The 24,702-nt window shown below is 33.7% G+C and overlaps 1 protein-coding gene across 1 annotated transcript in view; it reads left to right on the forward strand.

Annotated features, from left to right (window-relative positions):
- The window catches only part of PTPRQ (protein tyrosine phosphatase receptor type Q), a 212,543-nt gene that overhangs the window by 68,523 nt on the left and 119,318 nt on the right, over positions 1 to 24,702 (forward strand). Inside the window, exons 18-25 of the mRNA XM_031936254.1 lie at positions 1,034 to 1,194; positions 1,927 to 2,072; positions 6,266 to 6,434; positions 8,058 to 8,348; positions 8,593 to 8,868; positions 9,236 to 9,387; positions 13,035 to 13,176; positions 15,879 to 16,148. Coding sequence (XP_031792114.1) covers positions 1,034 to 1,194; positions 1,927 to 2,072; positions 6,266 to 6,434; positions 8,058 to 8,348; positions 8,593 to 8,868; positions 9,236 to 9,387; positions 13,035 to 13,176; positions 15,879 to 16,148 — 1,607 coding nt within the window. The remainder of the gene's footprint in view (positions 1 to 1,033; positions 1,195 to 1,926; positions 2,073 to 6,265; positions 6,435 to 8,057; positions 8,349 to 8,592; positions 8,869 to 9,235; positions 9,388 to 13,034; positions 13,177 to 15,878; positions 16,149 to 24,702) is intronic.

Raw genomic sequence — 24,702 nt, forward strand, 5'->3', positions numbered from 1 at the left:
TCAAATATTTCAATGGTAAAGAAAGAACATTTTCTATTCAGAGGGAATATTCATTTACTTCTTCGGTGCTTTGTGTGTCTGAAGAAGAAAAATATGAGATTACATGAGACACATACTTTTTCAGTGTTACTGATCATATTCCCTTATCTAAATTCTTTAATTACTAACTTTATTATATAAATCTTAAGACAACACACATTTTTCAGCACCACTATGCACATGTTCATTTTTTGGTTTTAGATATTAATCTATACCCAATTCAGACTGTGGAAACTGAACTAACGTGACTGAAATAAAATAGTGTTATATTTTGTTCTTTAGACTCTTTTTTCCCCTCCTGAGATTTTGATATGTGCTTGGAGAGTTTTGAGTCAATATTTATTTGATTTGTTTTCTTTTCTGGAGTGATATTTTAAATACTTTAAAGATTTTGATTGAGTGAGAGGTGTGAGCTATATTTTCTTCTTTCCTGTATGATATACATACATTGTTTTCAATCTCATTTCTGTTAAGTAATTATAGGAGAGCCCACAACCTTGTTATTTTACATGTCACTATTTAGACATTTGTTATTTATTTATTTGTGTTGGCCTGAAGTAAATGTCACTTTTGTACAATATTTGACAGATAGATTTATTTTATAAATTAATAGTTTAAGATTTTGCCAGCATTTGAAATTAACAAATATTTGGACAACGAAAACATCAGTATGAAAGGGAATACTGTAATTACTTTAGTACATAGTATTCCTGAATATCCATTAAAATTGATCCAAGCAAACTCTAATTATGAACATCATATTAACATTTGATCTAATTACTGAATATAATTAAAAGCAAAATAAGTTAATTTACTAAAGTATTCTGAAATTTACTGTTTTCAGTATTTCAGGATAACCAACATCTTTATTCTATTAATCTAGATGAATAAATTTCCATATATTAATGTTGTTTACTTTTAATGTTAGTGTGCTCAAAAAGTATATGTTAACTTTTAAAATTCAATTATACAGATAATATTCTTTTTATCTCAGGAATAGATCATCATTAAAAACTATTAATGTCACTGAAACATCATTGGAGTTATCGGATTTGGATTATAATGTTGAATACAGTGCCTATGTAACAGCTAGCACCAGATTTGGTGATGGGAAAACAAGAAGCAATATCATTAGCTTTCAAACACCAGAGGGAGGTGAGTTAAGGATGTATGCCAATTAAAAGAATATTCTTTTTCTTTTTAAAAAAATATCCTGCCCAGAAAAAATTCAAATATCAAAATGTATGATGAAGCCTAATATTCATTATCAATTGGATGAAAAATTGTATTTTGATCACTTTTTAGCTGTGTGATGTTAGGAAAATTAATCTCTGTGTGCCTCAATTTCCCATTGGTAATGTGGAAACAGTATCATTCTACTTCACAGGGTTCTTATCGAGATTACATAAGTTTTTAATTTTAAAAGCACTTAGCACAGAACTTACTCAACAAATAGGATTTTATGTGTTTATTAAATGAAACAACATAAAATGCATGAATCATTTGTCTATTACTTTTATTATTCAATATAAAAATTTTAAGTTATATTAGAATTTCAAATTATGTACTCTGTATTGGAAACCTGTTATAATAGTTTTCTCATATCTAGAGCAGTGGACAGGTTTTAGAAAGGGGATATTATTTTATGAGTAAGAAATCCATCCGTCTTCAGCTTGAATATGCCTATAATAAAGTATTAGAGGGGTGACCCAATGTGTTTTTTTGGATTTCATTTCTGACATCTAAATAGATGTTATTTCTAATTCAAGCTTTTTTGAAAAACAATTTTTACCACTTTAATTTATGAACTGTAGGTAAAATTCATGCCATTTCAGACATTACTTGTAGCCACAAATACAGTAATTTGTTCAATTATTTGTTTTATAGCACCAAGCGATCCTCCCAAAGATGTTTATTATGTAAACCTCAGTTCTTCATCAATAATTCTTTTCTGGACACCTCCTTCAAAACCTAATGGGATTATACAATATTACTCTGTTTATTACAGAAATACTTCAGGTACTTTTATACAGGTAAGAACTGAATTTTCCCCTAGTTCTTTATTAACATCCTTAAGTTTTATTAATAATACAGACTTGTCACAGTGAAAGAAATTGTTTACCTTACATTGATAATTATGCACAGATATATTTTATAAAACTCCCATTGACATAAAAAATATGGTATAGAAAATGTCAGATACATTTAATCTCTCTTTACACACACACACACACAGACACACACACCTCTATGTAAGCTTCACATGAATTACCAACAGTGAATCTACCACCTACTTAAAATTCTGTTTATAAAGATGGCCCTCAATTACACTTCCTCCAAGAAGTGTTCTCTAAAGTGCTGATGGTATCATTTATCCTCAAAGTTATTTATTAGCTAAGTTTTTCCATTTGTTGATATACGATATAAATAGTTTTAGTGTTTGAATGTGTTTGTGTGTTTTTCTTTAATTTAAAAAAAGTTTTTGATTGTTAGCAGGAAGGGTTATTATTATAACAATAGTATAATAGTAGTTATTGCTTAATATCAGATGTAATGAAGACCACTCAGAATGTAGTTAGTCATAGATAAGGTTCTAGGCTTGCACAGTTTGTAGATGGGCACTCTCTAGGATGTGAATGATGATGGCTATGAAAATAGCTAAAATGCCTTTACTTTGAAGAAATATTTCCAGTTTTCAGCAGGATTATATTATTTCTCCAAATTAGGTGTTTCACAGAACTTTAATATATAAAAAGGATAATTGGAGCGATTATGATTGAATCAAAGATGCAGAGAGCTGGAATATAATTTGAAAAACATGAATTTAAAAGAAATGCTGCAATGTACAGAATGCATCACTTAGTGTTAGAAATTATTGACTGCATGTTTGTGACTTAGGTGATTCTTAATTCTTTCTATCCTTTTAAGTAAAAGAAGAAGAAAGATAAGTCTTACAAATCCTGAGTTGCCTAATCCCATTTGTGACTGACAGCCCAAGTTTAGCCACTAGTTAGTTCTCCTGAGTAACAGCCTCTGGAATTAAGTGCAGCTTTAGTGCAGCTATAGTGCATTGTAGGCTAATGAAGAGGGCAAGAGCAGAACTTTGCAAGCTATCTCAGGACTAACCTAGCAGGGAGAAAGACAAAGTCCAAAAGGTGGTTTAGTGTTTACATTCTGTTCTGTAAGAGTAGGGTTGTGTAAGTCTGTCTATCTAAAACTTGATGAAAAGAGAAAACTAACTTATAAAATACATGTAGATATAGTTACAGGTATAATAAAAGACATGTAGATAGAATTATAAATGTAATTGTAAATCAAGATTTTTAAACAAATGCCTTAAGAGCAGAAGGAGAAAGGAAGGTCCAGTTTTCTACTCTGTATGTCACACAGTTCTTGCTTTTTGTTTTGTTCTCTGTAGGGAAGAGAAATGGGACCTAGAGAGGCAATTTATTTTTTACCAAAATATTGTTTACAATTGTAACAATATGTCATTATACCAATAGAAGGTATTCAGATTGGAGATTTTCCTTCTTTTATGCATCTAAAAAACGTTGCACAATTGTTCCAGTAGTTCTAAATTTTAGCAATCATTTTGTCTCTGTACAATTTACTTATGGCTTCTTTGTGATTTATATTTTGGTTCTCTTTGTCCATATCTAAATAATATAGTGTAAGTATCAAACTATGGTTCCAACATGATCTTCTAAACCTACTTATTCAAACCTGGGTGTGTAATATGATCTAATTTGCAATTCATCTGCCTTAGAACATGTTATCTTTTATTAAATAATCTTAAGAATGCTTTTAAGTGTGACAGCTGCAAGAGGGCACAGGCTAATGATGTTAAAACATTTCAGAAGTATAGTCTCATATTGCTTGAAGTTTATCCATGCTTTAACTTATTCCTAAAGTTAATGTTAAAAATAGCATCAACATCTTCCCTACCTAATTTTCTATTTTGAATTAGTAGAAGAAATCCTCAAAATGAAAATTATATAGCAGAATAGGTGTATATCTTTTTATTTGTTCCCTATCTTTCCCCTTCTTACAGAACTTTGTAGAATACGTCATGCATGGCATATCATGTTCTGCCTCCTATTACAAATAACTGTTGCTTCTCTTAGTTCCCTTATGCCATGACAAGCATCTCGTAGAAAAAGAATTGTGTAATATTTATCTTTTCATCTCCTAAAGTCTTCTGAAACTACATCATACATAGGTTTAATGCTCAATACATATTTTAATTGAAAGATTATAAAAATATTAGAATAGACCAACATCATTTTTAGTACATAGTCATAATTTTGGAGCCCTTGAGTATGTAGCAAAGCCATCTTTCCTTCTTCTTATCTTGGAGAATTTAACCTCTTTGCTACTATTTGCAATCCATATTGTTCTTCCTTCAGTTATTGCACATTGTATTTTGTACAGCGTGTTAACTTTTCTACTTTAAAATTTTTACCCATTTATGTTTCCTTAGTGTGCCTGACTTAATGTCTTCTATTTTAAAATGGGCCGGGGGCGGTGGCTCACGCCTGTAATCCCAGCACTTTGGGAGACCGAGGTGGGCGGATCACAAGGTCAGGAGATCGAGACTATCCTGGCTAACACGGTGCAACCCTATCTCTACTAAAAATACAAAAAATTAGCCGGGCGTGGTGGCAGGTGGCTGTAGACCCAGCTATTCGGGAGGCTGAGACAGGAGAATGGCGTGAACCTGGGAGGCGGAGCTTGCAGTGAGCCGAGATCGCGCCACTGCACTCCAGCCTGGGGGACAGAGCCAGACTCCGTAGAGATGGGGTTTCACCGTGTTAACCAGGATGGTCTTGATCTCCTGACCTCGTGATCCGCCCACCTCGGCCTCCCAAAGTGCTGGGATTACAGGCGTGAGCCTCCACGCCCAGCCTATGTTAATACTTTTAAGTGGTGCTTTATATAAGTCAATTGTTCCATGTGTAAAGTAGATGTATTGAAAGGTATTAAAGTTCATGGATCATATTTTGTGTGAGATTGCTATATTACTTTAACTTGTCTATTTCTATGTAAATCACCACAAAATTGAAGTAAATCTTTTATTGCACTATATTTTCCCCTGAATACTGGCAAAAGAACCATAAATTTTTGCTCAATTTAATTTGTTGATAAATTTCAGAGCCATTCTTACTATACGTTTAGTAAAATTGCTTATCCTGTTATTAATTTAAATGAAACTAGTTACTTTTTTTTTTATTGTGTGCTAGACATGGTATTAATGGCTTTTGTGCTTCATGTCATCTAATCCTCAAAAGTTGTCTATGAAGTGGAGATGATTATTTCCATTTTACAGTTGAAGGGAGAAAAGCTTTGAGATTAGATGATTTATCCAGGGATACCCTGCCACAATTTGAATGCAGTTCTGTAGGACTTAAATGGCTTCATGTGGATTGGAATGATTCAGATTACTTTGTGCAGATGGAAATTATAAAATTATTCATACTGATTACCTCTATGTTTAAGTCTCCTTTTATTTTAGAATTAATTTTATTTGGCTATGTGTTTTACTTTTAAAATTTGATAGAAAAAAAGGATTGCATAAATACCCTAATAATTTTTTTCAAGCCTTGGGGAAAAATGTAACTGGGAGTCAGGCTAGAGAATTTAAAACTTTCTCTTACTCTACACGTCAGAGAGTACCTCAATCTGCTATCCCTTTGCTACAACTGTGAGAAGCAAGGTCTGAAAAGAAATGTGAAAGTCTGAAAACCCACTAAATGTGAATAATAATAGCTATTTGAGTTCATAGAAAGAGGGCAAACACATTCAAAATTCCGTCATCACAAATGGAAAGAAACACAATTAAAAGTTTTATAATACTCCCAAACTTGTTTAATATTAGCCGATGCTTTGAAAATTACTGGAATATTTTTATAAGGAAAGTGACACTGATCAGCACAGTTGTAGCATTTCCATTTGGCCACTTGACCTTCTTCATTGTTGGCTTGGAGTTTTTACTCTTTGCTATTTGTGAATTGGTTTTGCAATAAAAACTACCATCTGTTTCTCTTTTAGTACAAACATATTTCCAGTTTAATTGTTGTGATAAAAAATGTTCTATGTTGATTTTCCTAAAACAATTAACATATTAAAATAATGAGACAATCAATTCATGGATAACAATTATTTTGAAATGTTCATGCATACTAAAAAATACATTCTGAACAATGAAAGCAATGTGTTTATTTTTCAGAATTTTACACTCCATGAAGTAACCTATGACTTTGACAATATGACTGTATCCACAATTATAGATAAACTGGCAATATTCAGCTACTATACATTTTGGTTAACAGCAAGTACTTCAGTTGGAAATGGGAATAAAAGCAGTGACATAGTTGAAGTATACACAGATCAAGACAGTATGTAAATGAAAAACACTTATTAATCTTTAATATGATTAATTTAAAACTTATTATTTTAGGAACTTTTCCTTTGGTTTGAATTTGCAATAAAATCTTTTATTTAGACACATTCATTACAGGAGTTTGAAAATGCAATTAATATACTTATAAAACTATTGTAATAATAGCCTCTTCTGTTCAAGAAAACTGCTAACATTCATTCATGAAAATTCTGTTCTTTTTATTGCTTCAAAAGATGTCATGGCCATCCAATTATGGGCACAAAAAGTACTGCGTACATGGATGAATTTTCCAGTAGTTAATTTACTTATTCATTTTCTTTAAAGACTTAAAAAATCTCTAGCAACTTGTTTTCTTTTCAGACTTTGAATCTGCATAGGACTCTGCAGCACTTCTGTTCTCACTGTGTTTGTGACTAATATATCCAGAATTTTTTTTTAACTCCAGAAGTTTCTCGTATGCATCTTCTGAAGAATCCTATTTATCCTGAGTATTCAAAAAACTATAATGATTGAAGCTCTTGATTTTTTTATGTTTCAATTTTCAGAATACAGTGATAAGCAGATCATTACCTATTTTTCTTGTAGTTGTTTCTGTCATCCATTTGCTTGTTTATTTTCAAAGATTAATCCCTTATTGAGAAATGGTAGTGACCTAAACTAAACTTCTGGAGTAAAACTCCATGTTTACTCTCTGAAAGCTGTAAATTGAGAGATTCCTTAAGCATGAGAAATGAACGGTTGTTGTTTTTGGAAAAATCTTTTGAATTGTTGACAAGTTGGTCAACATAAAAATAAATGATAAATGTGGGGAAATATGTATTTGGGGAGTCTAGCAAAAATGTTATATTGTAATATATGATCAATACCATTTCAGGCATTCTTTAAATGCAGATCTCCCCCAGGATTTTTGTCAACCTATAACATATTATCAGTTATTATTTCTACACCATGGATAATAAGCACTTACTATGCACTACTCCAGGTGGATGTCAAATTTACATTAATAGAGTTTAATGTCACAATACAACTTATATCTGAGATTTGGAACTTGTGTGTAAGTAGAGTAACTTTTTAATATACAAATTTGAGTTGGTTGGTAGTCTGGTGACTGGAGACATTTTGAGACTGGATATTGGGAAAACTTTTAGTATTGATTCTTCTGACTACCCACATGACCTTGGAGAAGTCACTTAATGGCTCTGAGCTTTAGTTTCCTCGTATGTACAACAAGGGTAATATTTAGAAGAAATAAGCTAAAAGATGGTTTAGATAATATAAATTATCAAAATATTTAAATAAAACAGTATACATGCACATATTATGCACACACACAGACACACACACACAATTTCCACATAGTAGGAAAGAAGAGCCAAGAAAATATTATAGAAACAATTCCCATACATATTAAAGATGACAGAGTTTATTTTGAATGATTTTTAAAATAATTTTTTAGAAGATATTTTATAATAGGTGAATGTTTACCACATCTGCATTTAAATAATTTAAGAGCTGATGATGTAATAGTTGCCGTTTCAACAATTATACTCAGTTTGTGAATTTAGATTCTGTTTAGGGTAACTGATGATTTTTGTATTTTGCCCATTACCTATCGTAGTACCTGAAGGGCTTGTTGGAAACCTGACTTACGAATCCATTTCATCAACTGCAATAAATGTAAGCTGGGTCCCACCGGCTCAACCAAACGGTCTAGTCTTCTACTATGTTTCACTGATCTTACAGCAGACTCCTCGCCACGTGAGACCAACTGTAGTTACATATGAGAGAAGCATATATTTTGATAATCTGGAAAAATACACTGATTATATATTAAAAATTACTCCATCAACAGAAAAGGGATTCTCTGATACCTATACTGCCCAGCTATACATCAAAACTGAAGAAGATGGTAGGCTAGACCCTTTTATTGCCTATTAAGCAGATTGTTGTTGTTCCTTTTATTTACATTGCTTTCTCATAGGAAACAGTCTTCAATTATATTGCTTCTGTTTGATCTCAAGTAATTAGCCTTTCAATAAACATAATGTTTCTTAAAATAATCTGCTAAGAAAATCAAATCCCATTATGATTGAATCCTCTTTTTAATGCTGATTTACTTTTGTTTCATTTAATATTCTCTTTTTCTTTTATAGTCCCAGAAACTTCACCAATAATCAACACTTTTAAAAACCTTTCCTCCACCTCAGTTCTCTTATCATGGGATCCCCCAGTAAAGCCAAATGGTGCAATAATAAGTTATGATTTAAGTTTACAAGGACCAAGTGAAAATTATTCTTTTATTACTTCTGATAATTACATAATATTGGAAGAGCTTTCACCATTTACATTATATAGCTTTTTTGCTGCTGCAAGAACTATGAAAGGACTTGGTCCTTCCAGTATTTTTTTCTTTTACACAGATGAGTCAGGTAAGCCGGAATCCACATTTCTTCAAACAATTTCACTGTTGCAGCACCTGCTTTCTCTTTTTAAGGAACAGCATGGAATATGAAAGGATATCTGATTGTCTATTTGTAACAGCCTTACCATTATATTTACTTTGTTGAATTTATTTTTTTCAATTTGAGCTTCAGAATTTCCTGTTCTGTTTAAAGCTACTTTGGAAATACTGTGTCCAAATACAGATTATAATTAATTATGATATTTGTTTCTGAAATTAAAATATGATCATTTTATAAATCTTTTTAAACTAATATCTTCAGGAAAGTAAGTCATGGTGCTATTTTTATGTTAAAAGTTTTATGAATGTAAGTTTCATCATGTGTTTTCCTACAGTGCCTTTAGCACCTCCACAAAATTTGACTTTAATCAACTGTACTTCAGACTTTGTATGGCTGAAATGGAGCCCAAGTCCTCTTCCAGGCGGTATTGTTAAAGTATATAGTTTTAAAATTCATGAACATGAAACTGACACTATATATTATAAGGTACGTTGATTATAACAGTATATGTTTATTTTTAAAAATCAGAAATTGAATTAAAATCTTTTGACACAGGAGGAAAATGGACTACTAAATTAAACAATGACTATTTTTTTAAGCTTCTTTCCTACAATTTAAGGATGCTTGTGGAAAACACAAGAAGCATTTGCCAGATATATAAGCTGAATATGTCATAGAGCAAAGTCCTTAGATTTGTAACTTCTAGATATCTACAACTTAAGAAGCAGTTGCATCATTTTGTTAATGCTGGAAGTGTATAGTAATTTTTTTCTGGCTTACAAATATAAAATGTATTTCTATCTGTTGTTAACAGCAGTACCAAGGGAATCTTTTTAACCTTTTGGAAAGGTATTCATATTTATTCTGGACTTCTGGTCATCTTTCTCGATAGCATATGATCCTACACCAATTGGTCTTTTAAGATATATCCTTATTTTTTTATTTTCAAGAGTAATTCATTTGCAACACTAACCACATTTTCCCTCTTCCATTTTTGGAATTCAGAATTAGTGAAAAGTATCGTATCCACAGAACTGATGTAACAAAGAGTCTCAAATATATGTTTGTGATTTCTAGCATTTAATTGCCAAAATGTAATTAACAAGCATTTATTTAAGAAAATTTTCTTATTATTTTCCTCAAAGGCAAATAACGTCCTGGAATGTTCTTATTTAGTTTACAGCAAGAAGAGTGCAAAAAATCTGCAGTAAACATTTTACTCAATATTATGAGTATTACAATTTATGACTGTGGTAAATCATTGTTATAGCATATGTAGCTTACAAATTGAATAGTAAAAATCAAAAGCAGGCATTAACTTTATGTCATCAGGAACAATGACTTTCTTTCTGGAAACCAATATATTACTTTAAAACTTGAGAGTCTGAGTATAATTTGAATCATATTACCCCATAAATGTGAAATTTGTTTCCCAGATGTGTGAAATTACATTAAATGACATGAAGCCTCTTGCCCTTTAATATCTATCCCTGGTTTAATCTTAACATTTTTCCATTTTTTATTTGCTTTGTCTGTATGGGTCACTGGGAGATAGATATCAAAAGGGAAAAAAGAATCCTTTTCTTAGAGTAATTGCATTCCTAGGACACTTGTGTATGTGTATTAGAGCGTGGTTGTCTACATATGGATCTTATCTCCTGAGAATGGTGATCTCTAACATAGACTGTCTTAGCATAGTGGTGAAGCAAGGGCTCTGACTTCAAATTACCTGGCTCAGATTCTGCCTTTGAGACTTATTGTGCTTCAACAGGGACATTGCTTACTTCTTAATGCAAAATGGGAGTTACAAAGATGTGTACATTCGAAATTGAGGATTACAAAGGAAAGTCTACATAGAGCATTTCAAACAATTCCAAGCATGTGATAAACATGTTAGCTATTGTTGCTGTAATTGTACACAGTTTTTAAAAGAACAAAAAAAATCTGTCCAACATTGTAATAGCACTAAGCATGGAATGACAATATGCCATTATGTGAACATGAGAATAATTTATATTCTAAGATTTGGAAACAGATTTTCTCAATAGAAGCACATCTTTAATATTTCACAAGCAGCAAAAATACCATCTTTATACCATTAAGTATTAAATATATCGTTTGGGATGGGCAGTAGTTTTGTGTTTTAAAATCTGCTACCTCATGTTGCTCCTTTTTACATCTATTGTCTCATTCATCAATTTTCATAATCTTATTTGCTTTTGAATTCCTTTAAATGTACTTGCATGCCCTCTTTTTCCCTGTCTCAGCATCTAGTTCCTATATCTGCTTTCCTCTTTCTGTTTAGCTTTCTCCCCTAGTGTGTTCTATTTTCCTTTCTCTTTCATCTACCCTGATATCCTGACAGCATCAGTTTATATTATTTTATCTGTTTTTCTATTCTTTTTCTTCTTTCAAATTATGTGTGCATTTGTGGACGTAGAATAATGCTACAACCACTTCAAATGTTGCTGCTATCCCAGTCAATCCACTGTGGTCCACAGATAATGAAATCAATAGGTGACGTCGGTCACTCACACATATTGAATGAAATTATTTATTTAGTACAAAGTTCTATCAAAATATGTTTGTAAGTATTTATCACTCATGTTTCCCTTTTTGACAACATACGCTTTTATAAATCTGTTCACTATCCCATAAACTACTCTCTTATTACTATGCCCTCTTGAGTTCAGTTGTTTCTCTGGCTATTAGCTCTTCCTAACCAAAATCATAATATGCTTGTTTTGTGTTTATTTTTTTCTCATTCAGAAATTGTATATTTCTCTAGTTAATATAAAAATTCTTTGATGGCAGGGACCATGCCTTATATGTGTCTATAATCTCAGAATATCTAATATGTGTTTTGTAAATAGTAAGCAGGAAAGAATGACTGCAATAGATTAGGTAAGCCCTTAAAGTAAGTCAGTGAATTCCTAGAGATTATTTTTAAATACGATTCTAATTGTAAATTTTCCAATAATTAATATTCTTGTTAAAATTTCTGTTACTGTGGTGTTTAATAAATAATCAAAATGGTTTATACTTTGTCAGATATAACATAAGAGTCCTACATTTATATCACATAGGAAATTATCTTCTCTGTCCATGAGGATAATTGATTAATCTTAACTGCTTTCTTGGTTAGGACAATTATCTTTGAATGAAAACTTTGTACTTAATGATAATTTTTTGTATGAGAAAACATATTCCTCCTTGGGCAACTATGATACTCTTTTGTTCCTTTTCTCATTTCTCTAAAAACAATATCAAATTAGAAATTTAGGAATTGGCTGGGAAAACTCCCAATTTAAACTTCATGGAAGCAGATATTTTAAAATTATTATTCACTGCTGTTTTGTCAGTGTCTACATACAGTAGCTGAAGAATAAATACATTGACACAGGAATGCTGTGGGTATTAAAAATGAATTCAGATGAGTTCAGAAAAATCACATGTCTCCGACCACCACAAGTTGGTTTTAAATTGCAGACTGTAATTATAGCAAATTTAAAAAAAAATGAGTATATAATTCCAAGTAAAAATTATGAAAACAAAACACTCTAGTTTTCTAAAAAGTCAGTTGTAGGCCAGGTGCAGTGGTTCACACCTGTAATCCCAGCACTTTGGGAGGCCGAGGTGGGTGGATCACCTCAGGCCAGGAGTTCAAGACCAGCCTGGCCAACATGGCTAAACTCCATCTCTACTAAAAAATACAAAAATTAGCTGGGCATGGTGGCACGCGCCTGTAATCCCAGCTACTTGGGAGGCTAAGGCAGGGAGAATTGCTTGAACCTGGGAGGTGGAGGTTGCAGCAAGCAGAGATCATGCCACCACACTCCAGCCTGGGCAACAAAATGAGACTCTGTCAAGAAAAAAAAAACAAAAAATGTCTAAAAAAGGCAATTATGAGGTTCTTCAGGGAAAAGAGGCTGCCCCGTTCATCCTTGTATCATAAACTGAGCACACTCTATGGCACAAAATAAATGCTAATATTTATTTTACTATAATTTAAAATATCCATGCTTATTAATCCATAAGTTAAATATGAAAGGAATAATTTCAATGAAAATATTCCAGTGATGAACAATTTTTTGACAATGCATTGGGACTAATAATTTTTTTCTGCTTTTCAGAATATATCAGGCTTTCAAACTGAAGCCAAACTTGTTGGACTAGAACCAGTCAGCACCTACTCTATCAGTGTATCTGCCTTCACCAAAGTTGGAAATGGCAATCAATTTAGTAATGTAGTAAAATTCACAACCCAAGAATCAGGTTAGATACACTTTTTGGGCCTAAAATGTTTCATTTTATATTTAACACCTTTCCTTTCCTTTTCTCAGTTTATGTGATAAAGTATCATTACTTAAGAGTCTACTCAAAGGGAAATTGCGTTTCAGTGATTTACGTTTAGTCTTGGTCTTGTGTGAAATCATGTGCTGTATGTGTGTTTATGCATACATTTTTACACATAGTTTTTCCTTTTGAACAGAAGAAGTTGAAATAAAAAAGTAGTTTTGAAACAAAATAGCCTTCTAGATATCTGTGAAAATTACCTAATTCTTGGAACTGTTTGAGATAGCTGGGGAAAAAGGGGGAAATGAACTAGCAGTTACTTTTAACAGGCTGATTTATATTTTTATGAAACAGTATCTATAATTTTCTTTTAAGAAGATGAGTTGTGATCCCATCTTTACCATGTAGATGACACTGAAATATCATTGGCCTAATTCATCAACAGCTTACCTGCTGTGTCACACATGTAGTACACATGACATATCTTGCCTTTGTGTGCACACTGAGTAGTTTTTATTTACGACCATTTAATGATGGCTTAGTAATGTACTTTTCCTTTTCTCAACTGGACAACACCTTTAAAAGCACCTCTTTTTAATTTTTTTTTTTTTAACTTCTGTCAATGTTTATTGAATGAGTACAAGATCCCATTCTAGTCATTTCTCCTTATCAGCTCTGGATGCACTTCCTGGTATGTTAGTGAATCTCTAAATTGAGACTGTAGACCACTGACTACTAAATTAATCATTTTTGCCTAAATTTATGACTACCTGAGACTGCTTTTCATAGCATTCCTGTAAGAGAGGCAAAATAGCATTTATAGTGGATAAAAGTACATGCTGTGAAGTCATTATCTGGATTTGAATTTGAGCCCCATGACCTACTAGTGGTATAATCTTGGCAAAGGCTTATGACTCTGTGAGCCTCTGTATCCTTAATTGCAAAGAAGCACACAGTAGCTATCTCATAATGTTGTTGTCAAATGTATTTGAAAAAATCCACATGACGCACTTTAAAGAGTGTTGGACACACAGTAAATGCCCACTTCATAGAGTACTGGACATACAGTAAATGCCCTCTAAATATTACTGTTGCCCCCATTCCCATGTTACAGATGAAGAAGCCATGATTCAGGCATATTAGATGAAAAGGACCTCAAGAAAATTAGTGAAGAACCTGTCTAGAACATTGGCCTTCTGATTTCTAGTGATGAGTGGACATGACTGTAGGAAATGCATGTTGTAAACGAGTCATAGAATATAAAAATGTTCAACCCATAAATAAAAAATATTTTAATAATATTTGTACATGAGAGCAATAACAATCGAGGCTAATCTTGCAGAAAATGCTCTGTAAACCAATACATATTTTTATCAGCAAGATAAAATTGTACCCCAACATTGTATACTCTGATTATTTAAATAAATAAAATTTTCACCTTTAAGAGTTTTAATATAACTAGTTCTTTTTTGAGGTTCAAAAAATCAGGAAAATAGATATTCACAAAATCCAGATTTAGAAACTAAAGTTCAACAAATTGTCAACTATCTTATGTTAACTTTAAAAATGTTGTTATATGATTCCGAAAACAAGGAAGTGAATAGTTAATAACATTTAATTGCCATATCCCTTGATCAGCCCAGAAATTATCTTTAAAATTTTTTAATGCCACACATTCCCTAAGTATTCTCCTTTAGTACTGGTGTCTTTATCTTACAGAGGAAGAAAAGTTTATAACAGCTCAGTTTAGATCCAGGTAGAGCAGTGTAGGCAGGTCAGGGATCACCTGAGTATTCTTTAAAGCACTATATTTTGCATAATGGCAACAAGTTATTTTCTTTCAATTTTCATTGTTTGTAATCCACAGATTGACTATGTCCCAATTTTTCTTCTAGCATTATCTTTTACTGTGACAAGAAAATTTATTCTACTAATACCACCATTAGGGGACATTGGCTAATTGGACATTTCTGTGGGAAGCAACCAGTCTCTCTAATGTGCAGTCACTTTGGTGGGTTAGGATATTGTTCCTTAACCAGATCTTCCAGATACAGAGGACCTCTGAGAAATTGGGTTACTTTCAAGTAAATTCAGAGAAGCTCTAGAAAATAAGACTAAGACTCCTTAAATCTTCCTTCCAATGATGTCTACAAAAGGTACTTAAAGATGAGATACTCAAGTTTCTTCCAAAGAAAACATCCCAGTAAAAACCAGTACCTTTAAATTAGTTAGGGGTTTCCAAGTACTGTGAAGCCCAGATTTGTCACATCAGGGAGGCACCTGTATCTATGTTTTGCATAAAAATGTTCCATAATAAAGTATTGCTAAGATTCTTCCTTTCCAAGTAAGAGAGCAGTTATCAAACACTGCCTGGGCCTGGGCTTGAGGCTACACATTTGCTTCTGAGCTTTCGAGGATGTGATTGGTGCTTGGAGCTGGAAGATATTTAGTGACTGGTTCAATATTGTAAAGATTAATACAATAGCATAAAAAGCAAGTCAACAGCCTTTTGATTCAGTCTATGTCAATGACTTTTTAAGCACACATTGAAAATTTGATATGTTAAATATTTTTCTAGTTGTACTTCTAAACACAGTTGTATCTAGTGATCATATAATTCAATCAATTATCTACTCACATGTGTATGCACTTTAACTTGCGGCATATGTTTATCTCTTAAGTTCCAGATGTCGTGCAGAATATGCAGTGCATGGCAACTAGCTGGCAGTCAGTTTTAGTGAAATGGGATCCACCCAAAAAGGCAAATGGAATAATAACACAATATATGATAACAGTTGAAAGGAATTCTACAAAAGTCTCTCCCCAAGATCACATGTACACCTTCATAAAGCTTCTTGCCGGTACCTCATATGTCTTTAAAGTAAGAGCTTCAACCTCAGCTGGTGAAGGTGATGAAAGCATATGCCATGTCAGCACACTACCTGAAACAGGTAACTAACGTGAAACAGGTAACTAACATGAGATGTTTAACTATTTGGGGATTGTGTCAATACCACCTGCAATCTTTATAGCATACTTATGTAATCATATAAAGCACATATTAAAAAATACATCACAGGCTTTTTATCCCACGTGTTGCCTGAGCACCAGCTATGTACTACATTGACCCTTCTCCAAAACATTGGGAGATTGAAGGGAGGAAATAAAAGAGAGAGGATCCGCCTTACTGTATTTCCACAAATATAAAACCCCAACTTAATGAATTATGTTTTATCATGATTTAAAAGAAAAAATAAACATGTAAACCTTTCATGTATATCTTTTTTTGTCTTATTTGTTTTTATGGAATTCTAGATATTTTCCTGAACTATATGGTTGCAGTGTCAGACTCAGTTTCATCTATTTTCTCCTCTTTATATCAGTCTTTATCTTTCATATTATTTGAATAAAATATCCAGGTCATTAAGCTTTAGTCCACAAGAAGAAATTCTCACCTTCCCTAGTAGTGCTGTATCCTATGTCATAATATCCTTCTTCCTATTTTCTTCCATATTCTACCTGCTTATATTGAAGTCTGTTTCTTTCCTGATAACACCACTTCCCTGGATGCTTGTCCTAATGGGCACTGTAGATATTGGCAATAATTGTTAACTTCTGGCACTTCCAGACCCTTTATCTTGGAAATGTCTTTCAACCTGTCTTGAGGCTGTAAACCTAGAACATCAAGACATAGTCTGCCTTCTCTCTGATTTCAGCATCTAACTCAGCATCCTTTCCTTCTCCTTCTTCCAGTGCAACATTTTTTCAGACTATGGTGTTTCCCTTTCCAGGATGGAATAGTTACATTTCAACAACACCATCTCTTGCTCCTTAGATCTCATACCATGTCATTGTGACTTATCCTCCAGGAAGATTCCTCACTCTGAGAAGACCCCATTGTTTGTTTTTTCCAAGATACTGGCTGGTAAATATTTCTAGGAAAAAGTAGAAATGATTCTACTTTTTTTGTCTGTAAATTCATCGCCCTTAATTGTCCCAGCTTCTCCACAATCTTCTATGTATCCCTTGTGTATATGCCATAGGAAATATGTTCATAGGAATACTCTCTATTCCATATGAAAATTGTTCTCTTTCTGAGCCTAGTCTGTTCCCCCATCATCCATATTTATTTTTATTTTACTAATACTATCAAATATATTGATAGGCCCTCCTTCCATCAAAATTTATCCATGTCTTTATTTATGCCTTCCAGATACCTTCCCTTAGGATGTCCTTGCCTTCTTCTTTTAGGGAGCTAGTTGTTCATTTTCGTTCTAATCTTATGTCTTCTCTAGAACATTACTCCATCAATTTATTCATCTCTCTCCTGCATTTATCCTCTCTCTCTTTTTCTTGCACATTCATCCAAATTGTTGAAAAACTTCAACTGAAGACCTAGTTGGAGTGTCAACAACTCCAAATATATTTGAAATGGAATTTGTGTTGCATGAAATCACTGTCTTTTTCTTAGTTTTCTATGCCTGTTCTTGACAATCCATTGGACCCCAAGCTTCATAGTTTTATAAAATTCCTTACTCCATCTCTTCTACATACAATCAGGTCTTATCAATTCAATTTTCATCATGGCTCTGCAATTTGCCCCTTCTCTACCTTGACCACCACCATTGTATATCAGAGGGACCTTGTTGCTTCCTGTAATAACACCCTAACTAGCCTTATCACCCACACTACTTTACCCATAAGTCTCATCTTTTCACCTACTCACTTAATTGAATCGGTTCTAACATACAAATAGACCATTTATGCATTGGCAGGGGAAATGTGTTATCTGAACAATAAAGGTTAGACATGTCAAGTTGGGTACCTGAAGCACAGAAGTAATAATGAAAGGCACCATGGGTTAGAATAATAAGAATGGGTTAGAATACTGCCAATATTTTACTCATTCTCATTGCCTAGAAAATATCCTAGAATTCATAGCTAATTAGAATTTGGCTTCTCTCTAGCTTTTTATTCTTCTATCCTTTTATTGTATCTTCTCGTATAGCTGATGTCTCCAGCCAAACTTCATTTATTTAGCATGCTATTTCACTATTTCAGTATTTTAACTTAGAAAACATTTATTAAACATCTACTATGAACTAAACATTGACTAGATTCTCTTCTTTAAACATACCCAAACCTTTTTCATCATCAGATTGCTTTGCTTCCCTTAGCCGTATTATTATTTTCCCTTTCTATGACACATAAAATTTTATTCATTTTTAAAAGCCCAGCTTAAATGTGCCTTCTTTATTAAAGCCTTTAATGGCATTTCTGGACTTCATCCCAGATGTGCTGACTCATAGCCTCAATGAGTGAAGCTTAAGAATCCATGCACTTAAGAATCTCTCTAGGTAATTCTGATATTCTGTGTGTATCGGAGAGTACCGGAGTAGATTACCAGGAACTTTTGAGGACAGGCAAACAGTGTCAGAAAGGTCCATCAAGGGGTGACACGTGTTTTCCTAGTGGGTGGCCAGCACGTCATTGCTATGTGGAGTCTGTGGGAAGAAAAAATATTCAAATCCAGGTAGGTGGTCTGCATCAGGGTGGTCTAGCACCAGGTAAAATGGTCTTGATCATTGGGCAGGAGCTGAGTCTTTGAGAACTGGCAAATAAAATACAGGACAATATATCCGAAATAAATGAGAGATTCAGGAACAAGGCAGGAGATACTAGATTGGTGCAAAAGTAACTGGAGTTTTTGCCATTAAAAGTAAGATTGAGTACACTGGTACTCAAAGTGACAGCTTAGACACAGGAATGAAGCAGGAATTCAGTTAGTAGAACTGTGACACATGATCCAAATCGCAATGTGCACCTGATGTAGAGTCACCTGAATTTAAGGTCCAGGTCTTTGTAAAATAATAATAATAATAATAATAGAAATTTGAATTCCATCTTAACTCAGATTTAAAAGGCAACACATGTGGAGACTGAAGGGATTCTAAATCAAATAATTAGGTGGTTATTAAACATATTGTACTATGAACTATGTACTTTCCTACTACTGAGGACCATTGCTTCTCAAAGCTTGAATTCTGCATCAGAATGTGCAGCACTGTGGCATGGTTCTAGACTTATGGAATCAGAATTTGGGAATTAGGACCCAGATCTTCATTTAAACAAGACATGTGAATAATACAGTGCTGAATTTGGGAACCACTCATTTCCACTGTAAACTCTTTGCTTGTAGGAACCATGTCTTATTTGTCTTTGTTTTACTCACAGTTCCTAGCAGAAAGCCTTGGGCATTGTAAGCATTCAAATGTTTGTAGAAGAAAGAAATGAAATGCTTTCTTCTAAAATTCATTGTTTTTCATAGGTGTTTTTACTCCATTGCAATATATTATTTCTACATTCCCATCAGGCAAAAATCGTAAATATTTTCTCCCATGTAAATATAAAAATTCTTTAAATTAAAGAGAGTCATTTATATAAAGCATGAGTATTAACTGCTGCTTCAAAAATATTTTGATTTCATATCTTTAAAATTGTTTTGCATCTAGTATGTAATTATATTTATGATTACAGTATTAGGTAACTAATTTGATTTTATATGATTCACATGAATTATTTGTTGATAAGAGGCTAGTAAGAACTGGGAATTTATTGTTCAGATTGGAAACAGTTTTACAGCCTGTTGCATACTTCTAATTTATGTGGTCTAAGATTAGTCACAGTGCATAGCCAGCTCTGAGTCACTGACTCCATACTTATTTTTGACATAAAGTGAAATCAAATTTGGCGCACTCTCTCACTGCCTAGTGTCTGACCTTAACATTCCTTCCAGGGATTATTGGGTATTTTTTAAATGTAAACTTGGTCAAATCTGGATGCAGCCAAACGTGTATCATGATGATTGAATTTATGAGGAGATTAGTGTTTGGTGTCTAAGCTGGTTCCCTTGTCACAGTCAGATATGTTGGAACAGGGCAGTAAAGATGAAGGTCCCCAAACTTGGTTCTACATTTTAACAGCATTTTATGCCCGAAGATATCATATATACCAATAAAAATAATAACAGCAAGTCCATGTGCATGCGGTATTTAACTTTTAGAACCTTGAATTGATTCAAAATGCTCTTACTCATTTTACTATCAAAACTTAGCATAACATGGATGGAACTGGAGGACATTATGTTAAGTGAAATAAGTCAGGCACAGAAAGACAAACTTCACATGTTCTCACTCATTTGTGGCAGAAAAACTAAAACAATTGAACTCATGGAGATAGAGTGTAGAATGATGGTTTCCAGAGCCTGGAAAATGTAGGAGGGGCAGGGGGGTAGGAAAAGCGGGAATGGTTAAGGGTACAAAATCATAGAATGAATAAGGTCTAGTATTTGATAGTACAACGAGGTGACCAGTCAATAATTTCTTTTACATTAAAAAATAACTAAAATAGTATAATTGGAATTTTTGTAACACAAGGAAATGATAAATGCTTGAGGTGATGGATACCTCATTTACCCTGATGTGATTATTATACATTGCACTCCTGTATCAAAATATCTTGTGTACCCTGTAAATACATACACCTAGTATGCACCCATAAATATTTAAGATTTAAAATTAAAAAACAGTTAAAATAAATCTAGTAAATGTTTGGATTTAATATTTGGTTTTAAAAACTTGGTCTTTTGTGCAAGATAATTTTATAATTTGTGTTTATCCAGAGCTCTTCCAAGCTCCATAATTTAGAATCAAAAGAGAAAAATAAGGTACTTCCCTCAGATGCAAAAACTTAATTTAGGGAAAGTAAAATGTGTATTTGTGATTTCTAGAGGTATTCTTTTCTGCAGTGATTTTTTTATTAGCTTTTTGTCCAATGGAAGATATCAGACATATGCAGTGATCCAGTGGAAATCTGCTGAGCTTGCAAATATATTAATGCTACAGTATGATTGACTTGGAATGTATTCAATTTAATTATCATCATCATCATCATCATCATCATCATCATCATCATCATCATTTTAGAGACAATATCTCACTGTGTCACTCAGTCTGGAGTGCAGCAGCTTTATCTCAGCTCACTGTAGCCTCAACCTGCTGGGCTCAAGTGATCCTCCTACCTCAGGCTCCTGAGTAGCTAGGACTACAGGTTTGCACCACCATGCCCAGCTAATTTTGTTTGTTTGTTTGTTTGTTTGAGACAGGGTCTCATTCTCTTGCCCAGGCTAGAGTGAAGTGGTGCTATCTTGACTCACTGCAGCCTCCACCTCACAGATTCAAGCAGTTCTCGTGCCTTGGACCTCCCAAGTAGCTAAGATCATAGGTGTGCGCCACCACACCTGACTAATTTTTGTATTTTTAATAGAGACAGGGTTTCGCCATGTGGGCCAGTCTGGGTATCGAACTCCTGACTTCATGTGATCTGCCTGCATCGGCCTTCCAAAGTGCTGGGATTACAGGTGTGAGCCATGGCTCCCAGCCTGCCCAGCTAATTTTTATTTATTTTTGTAGAGAGAGTCTCACTATGTTGCCCAGACTGGTCTCAAGCTCCTGGTTCAAGCAATCCTTCTGCTTCGGTCTCCCAAAGTGTTGGGATTACAGGCATGAGCCACACACCCAACCTAGCTTATTTGTTAAATAAAATACTTCTATATTTTATAAGAATTTATAAAATTCTTATATACCATTTAATAGATTGAATGTGGGCAATGAAAGTGCTGTCCTTCTATGGCTACAAATTGGTGCACTAAATCAAAAGTTCACTTTTCCTTTGTATCCTACTTACATAACTTTCTTCATCCATCTCCTGAATTAAGATTTGAAATAAAGGATGCAGGAAAGTTGCATGATTCTGATTGCTCTCAAACAAGTGAATTAAAACATTCAACTTACCAGTGGGTAATCACTAAAAGCACAAAAGACATTATAGTTGCCTATCACAAATCAGAGGGAAATAACTATTAGTATATCTAATTGAAATTCAGGTGTTTTGTACAATATCTTTTATGTAGACTTAATTATTAAATATAAAATTTTTCTTAAGAGTCAATATCAGATGAGGAATGTCTTTTTCCACTTCTTGTAGTGCAGTGGACAGTTGACCAATATATACTTATTTACTGCTTGCTATGTTCAGGTTCTAGGTGTGGGGTTCAAGACTCAAGTTTGAGTGCCAGGTGGCATTGGGGATCTTTGCCCTGCACATCCAAATAACTCCATTATTATAATAAAACATATTTAATGTGTATAAAACAAACACAAACCTACATAATATGTCGGTCAATTTTGTGGCTTGAAGTTTTTTTTTTTTTTTTTTTTTTTTTTTTTTTTTTTGAGACAGAGTCTTGCTCTGTTGTTCAGACTGGAGTGCAGTGGCACAATCTCAGCTTACTGCAACCTCCACCTCCCGGGTTCAAGCTATTCTCATGCCTCAGCCTCCCTAGTAGCTGGGACTACAGGCCTGTGCCACTACCCCCAGCTAATTTTTTGTATTTTTGGTAACCATGGGGTTTTGCCATGTTGGCCAAGCTGAGTTTGAACTCCTGACCTCAGGTGATCTGCTCACCTCAGCCTCCCAAAGTGCTGGGATTACAGGTATGAGCCACCACGCCTGGCCCTGAATATTTGATTAAATAAATATTCAGGAGAAAAAGATTTTACTGAGGCTTTTTTGAAGTGTGAAATGTGAATTGGATGTTGCTTATTTATAGTTTCAAAATTGCTTTCTATGAGAAGTTAAGAACCAGTAACCTAACTGGAAAAGGATGATATGGCACATATTTGTCTTGAACCTTGAATTTTGTAGACAAATACACTAATGTTTACTTAGATCATCTGATATAGATCAATAAAAGTCAAGTTTTCTAAATGTTCTTTTTGGTTTATCAGTATGCTATGAGAAAATGCCAATTGTATATATCAAAGAACATTCCTCATTTATTGGAAATATCTTGGATGGTGAGGTTAAGGAAATCAGAGGAGATTATGGGTTGACTAAAGCACTCATGAATAGTGATACCCTCACTATTCATGAAAATAGTGAGAATAGTAGAGGAGAGTAAATAGGAATTTCAAGATACAGCAAGAGAAAACACACAGTGGAGAAATGAATGCAATACAAGGGGTCAGGCTGAGATGGAAGCTTGACTGGAGAGGAGGGTATTTTATTAGAAGGAGTGGAAGCAGGAAGGTTGAATAACTGAAGTGGACCCTTACTTTTTCTGCTCTTAGTTTGGTGTGACTGTCACAGAAGTTTGAATCTGGTATAATAGAAAAGCAGGAACTTGTTCTAAATTCTCACATAAGTAATTCTAAAAACAATGATTGTTTTTGGCCATTTTCCTGAACACTGCAGAAATCTCTTTAGATGGAGGATTTGTTCATTACATATTTATTAAGCCTCCTAAGTAATAAAGAATAAAATCTCCAGTCATTTCAATGGCCCATAAAGCCCTTCTTTTTAATCCAGTATTTTCTTCCCTAGTTATCTGTCACTTCCCTTATCTTGAAATGTATCCTCGAATGCTACCTCTTCCAAAAGGATTTCTGACAAATTTGTGACTGAACGTCCTTCCTCCCAGCTAGAATTTTCCATACTCCTTTCCTGCTTTACTTTTCTCTTTTGGATATTATATGTACCATTATCTGTGGGTCTGTTCTCAGTACAATATAGGTTGCATGGGGACAGAGATTTTTCTTTGTTCAAACCTATTTCCAGTGTCCAGAAAAGTATCTGGCATACAGTGATAATAAGTATATTATAAATGAATGAATCAATCAATGAACAGGCCAAGAAGAGTGATAGGCATACAGCAAACACCAAGTATGTGTATGCTGGGTGTCTTAAGTAGAAACTTGCAGTTACAAAACTATTTTTAATCAATTATGTATTAAAACATGAGAAAGGCATGTCTTGATGAATATATTTTCTAAGTAAACATTTTAAAGATAGTTGTAGATTCAAATGTAGTTATGAAAATAATACAGAGAAATCCTGCATGTCCTTTATCCATTTTCTTCCAGTGGTAACATCTCTCAAGTAGTAATATCTTGCAAAACTGTACACAAAGAGTATATCCGATGGAGAACATTTCCATCAGAATAATCCCTCATGTTGCCTTTTCATAGACCCAATTCCTGCCCATCATCCTGACATCTCTCCTCATTCTGAACCCTTGGACACCACTAATCTGTTCTCCGTTTTCTATAATTTTGTCATTTTAACAATGCTATATAAGTAGAATTATAAAGTATGTAAACTTTTTACACAGAAAAAGACATTCAACCAAGTTTTTTTGAGTAGCAATCTTTTCTTTTCTTTTCTTTTCTTTTTTGGAGACAGAGTCTTGCTTTGTCATCCAGTCTGGAGTGCAGCGGTGCGATTTTGACTCACTGTAACCTCCGCCGCCTGGGTTCAATTGATTCTTCTGCCTCAGCCTCCTGAGTAGCTGGGACTACAGGCGCACGCCACCACACCCAGCTAATTTTGTATTTTTAGTAGAGACGAGGTTTCACCATGTTGGCCAGGCTGGTCTTGAACTCCTGA

The sequence above is a fragment of the Piliocolobus tephrosceles genome, chromosome 10 (genome assembly GCF_002776525.5).
Source record: "Piliocolobus tephrosceles isolate RC106 chromosome 10, ASM277652v3, whole genome shotgun sequence".
Taxonomy (NCBI): domain Eukaryota; kingdom Metazoa; phylum Chordata; class Mammalia; order Primates; family Cercopithecidae; genus Piliocolobus; species Piliocolobus tephrosceles.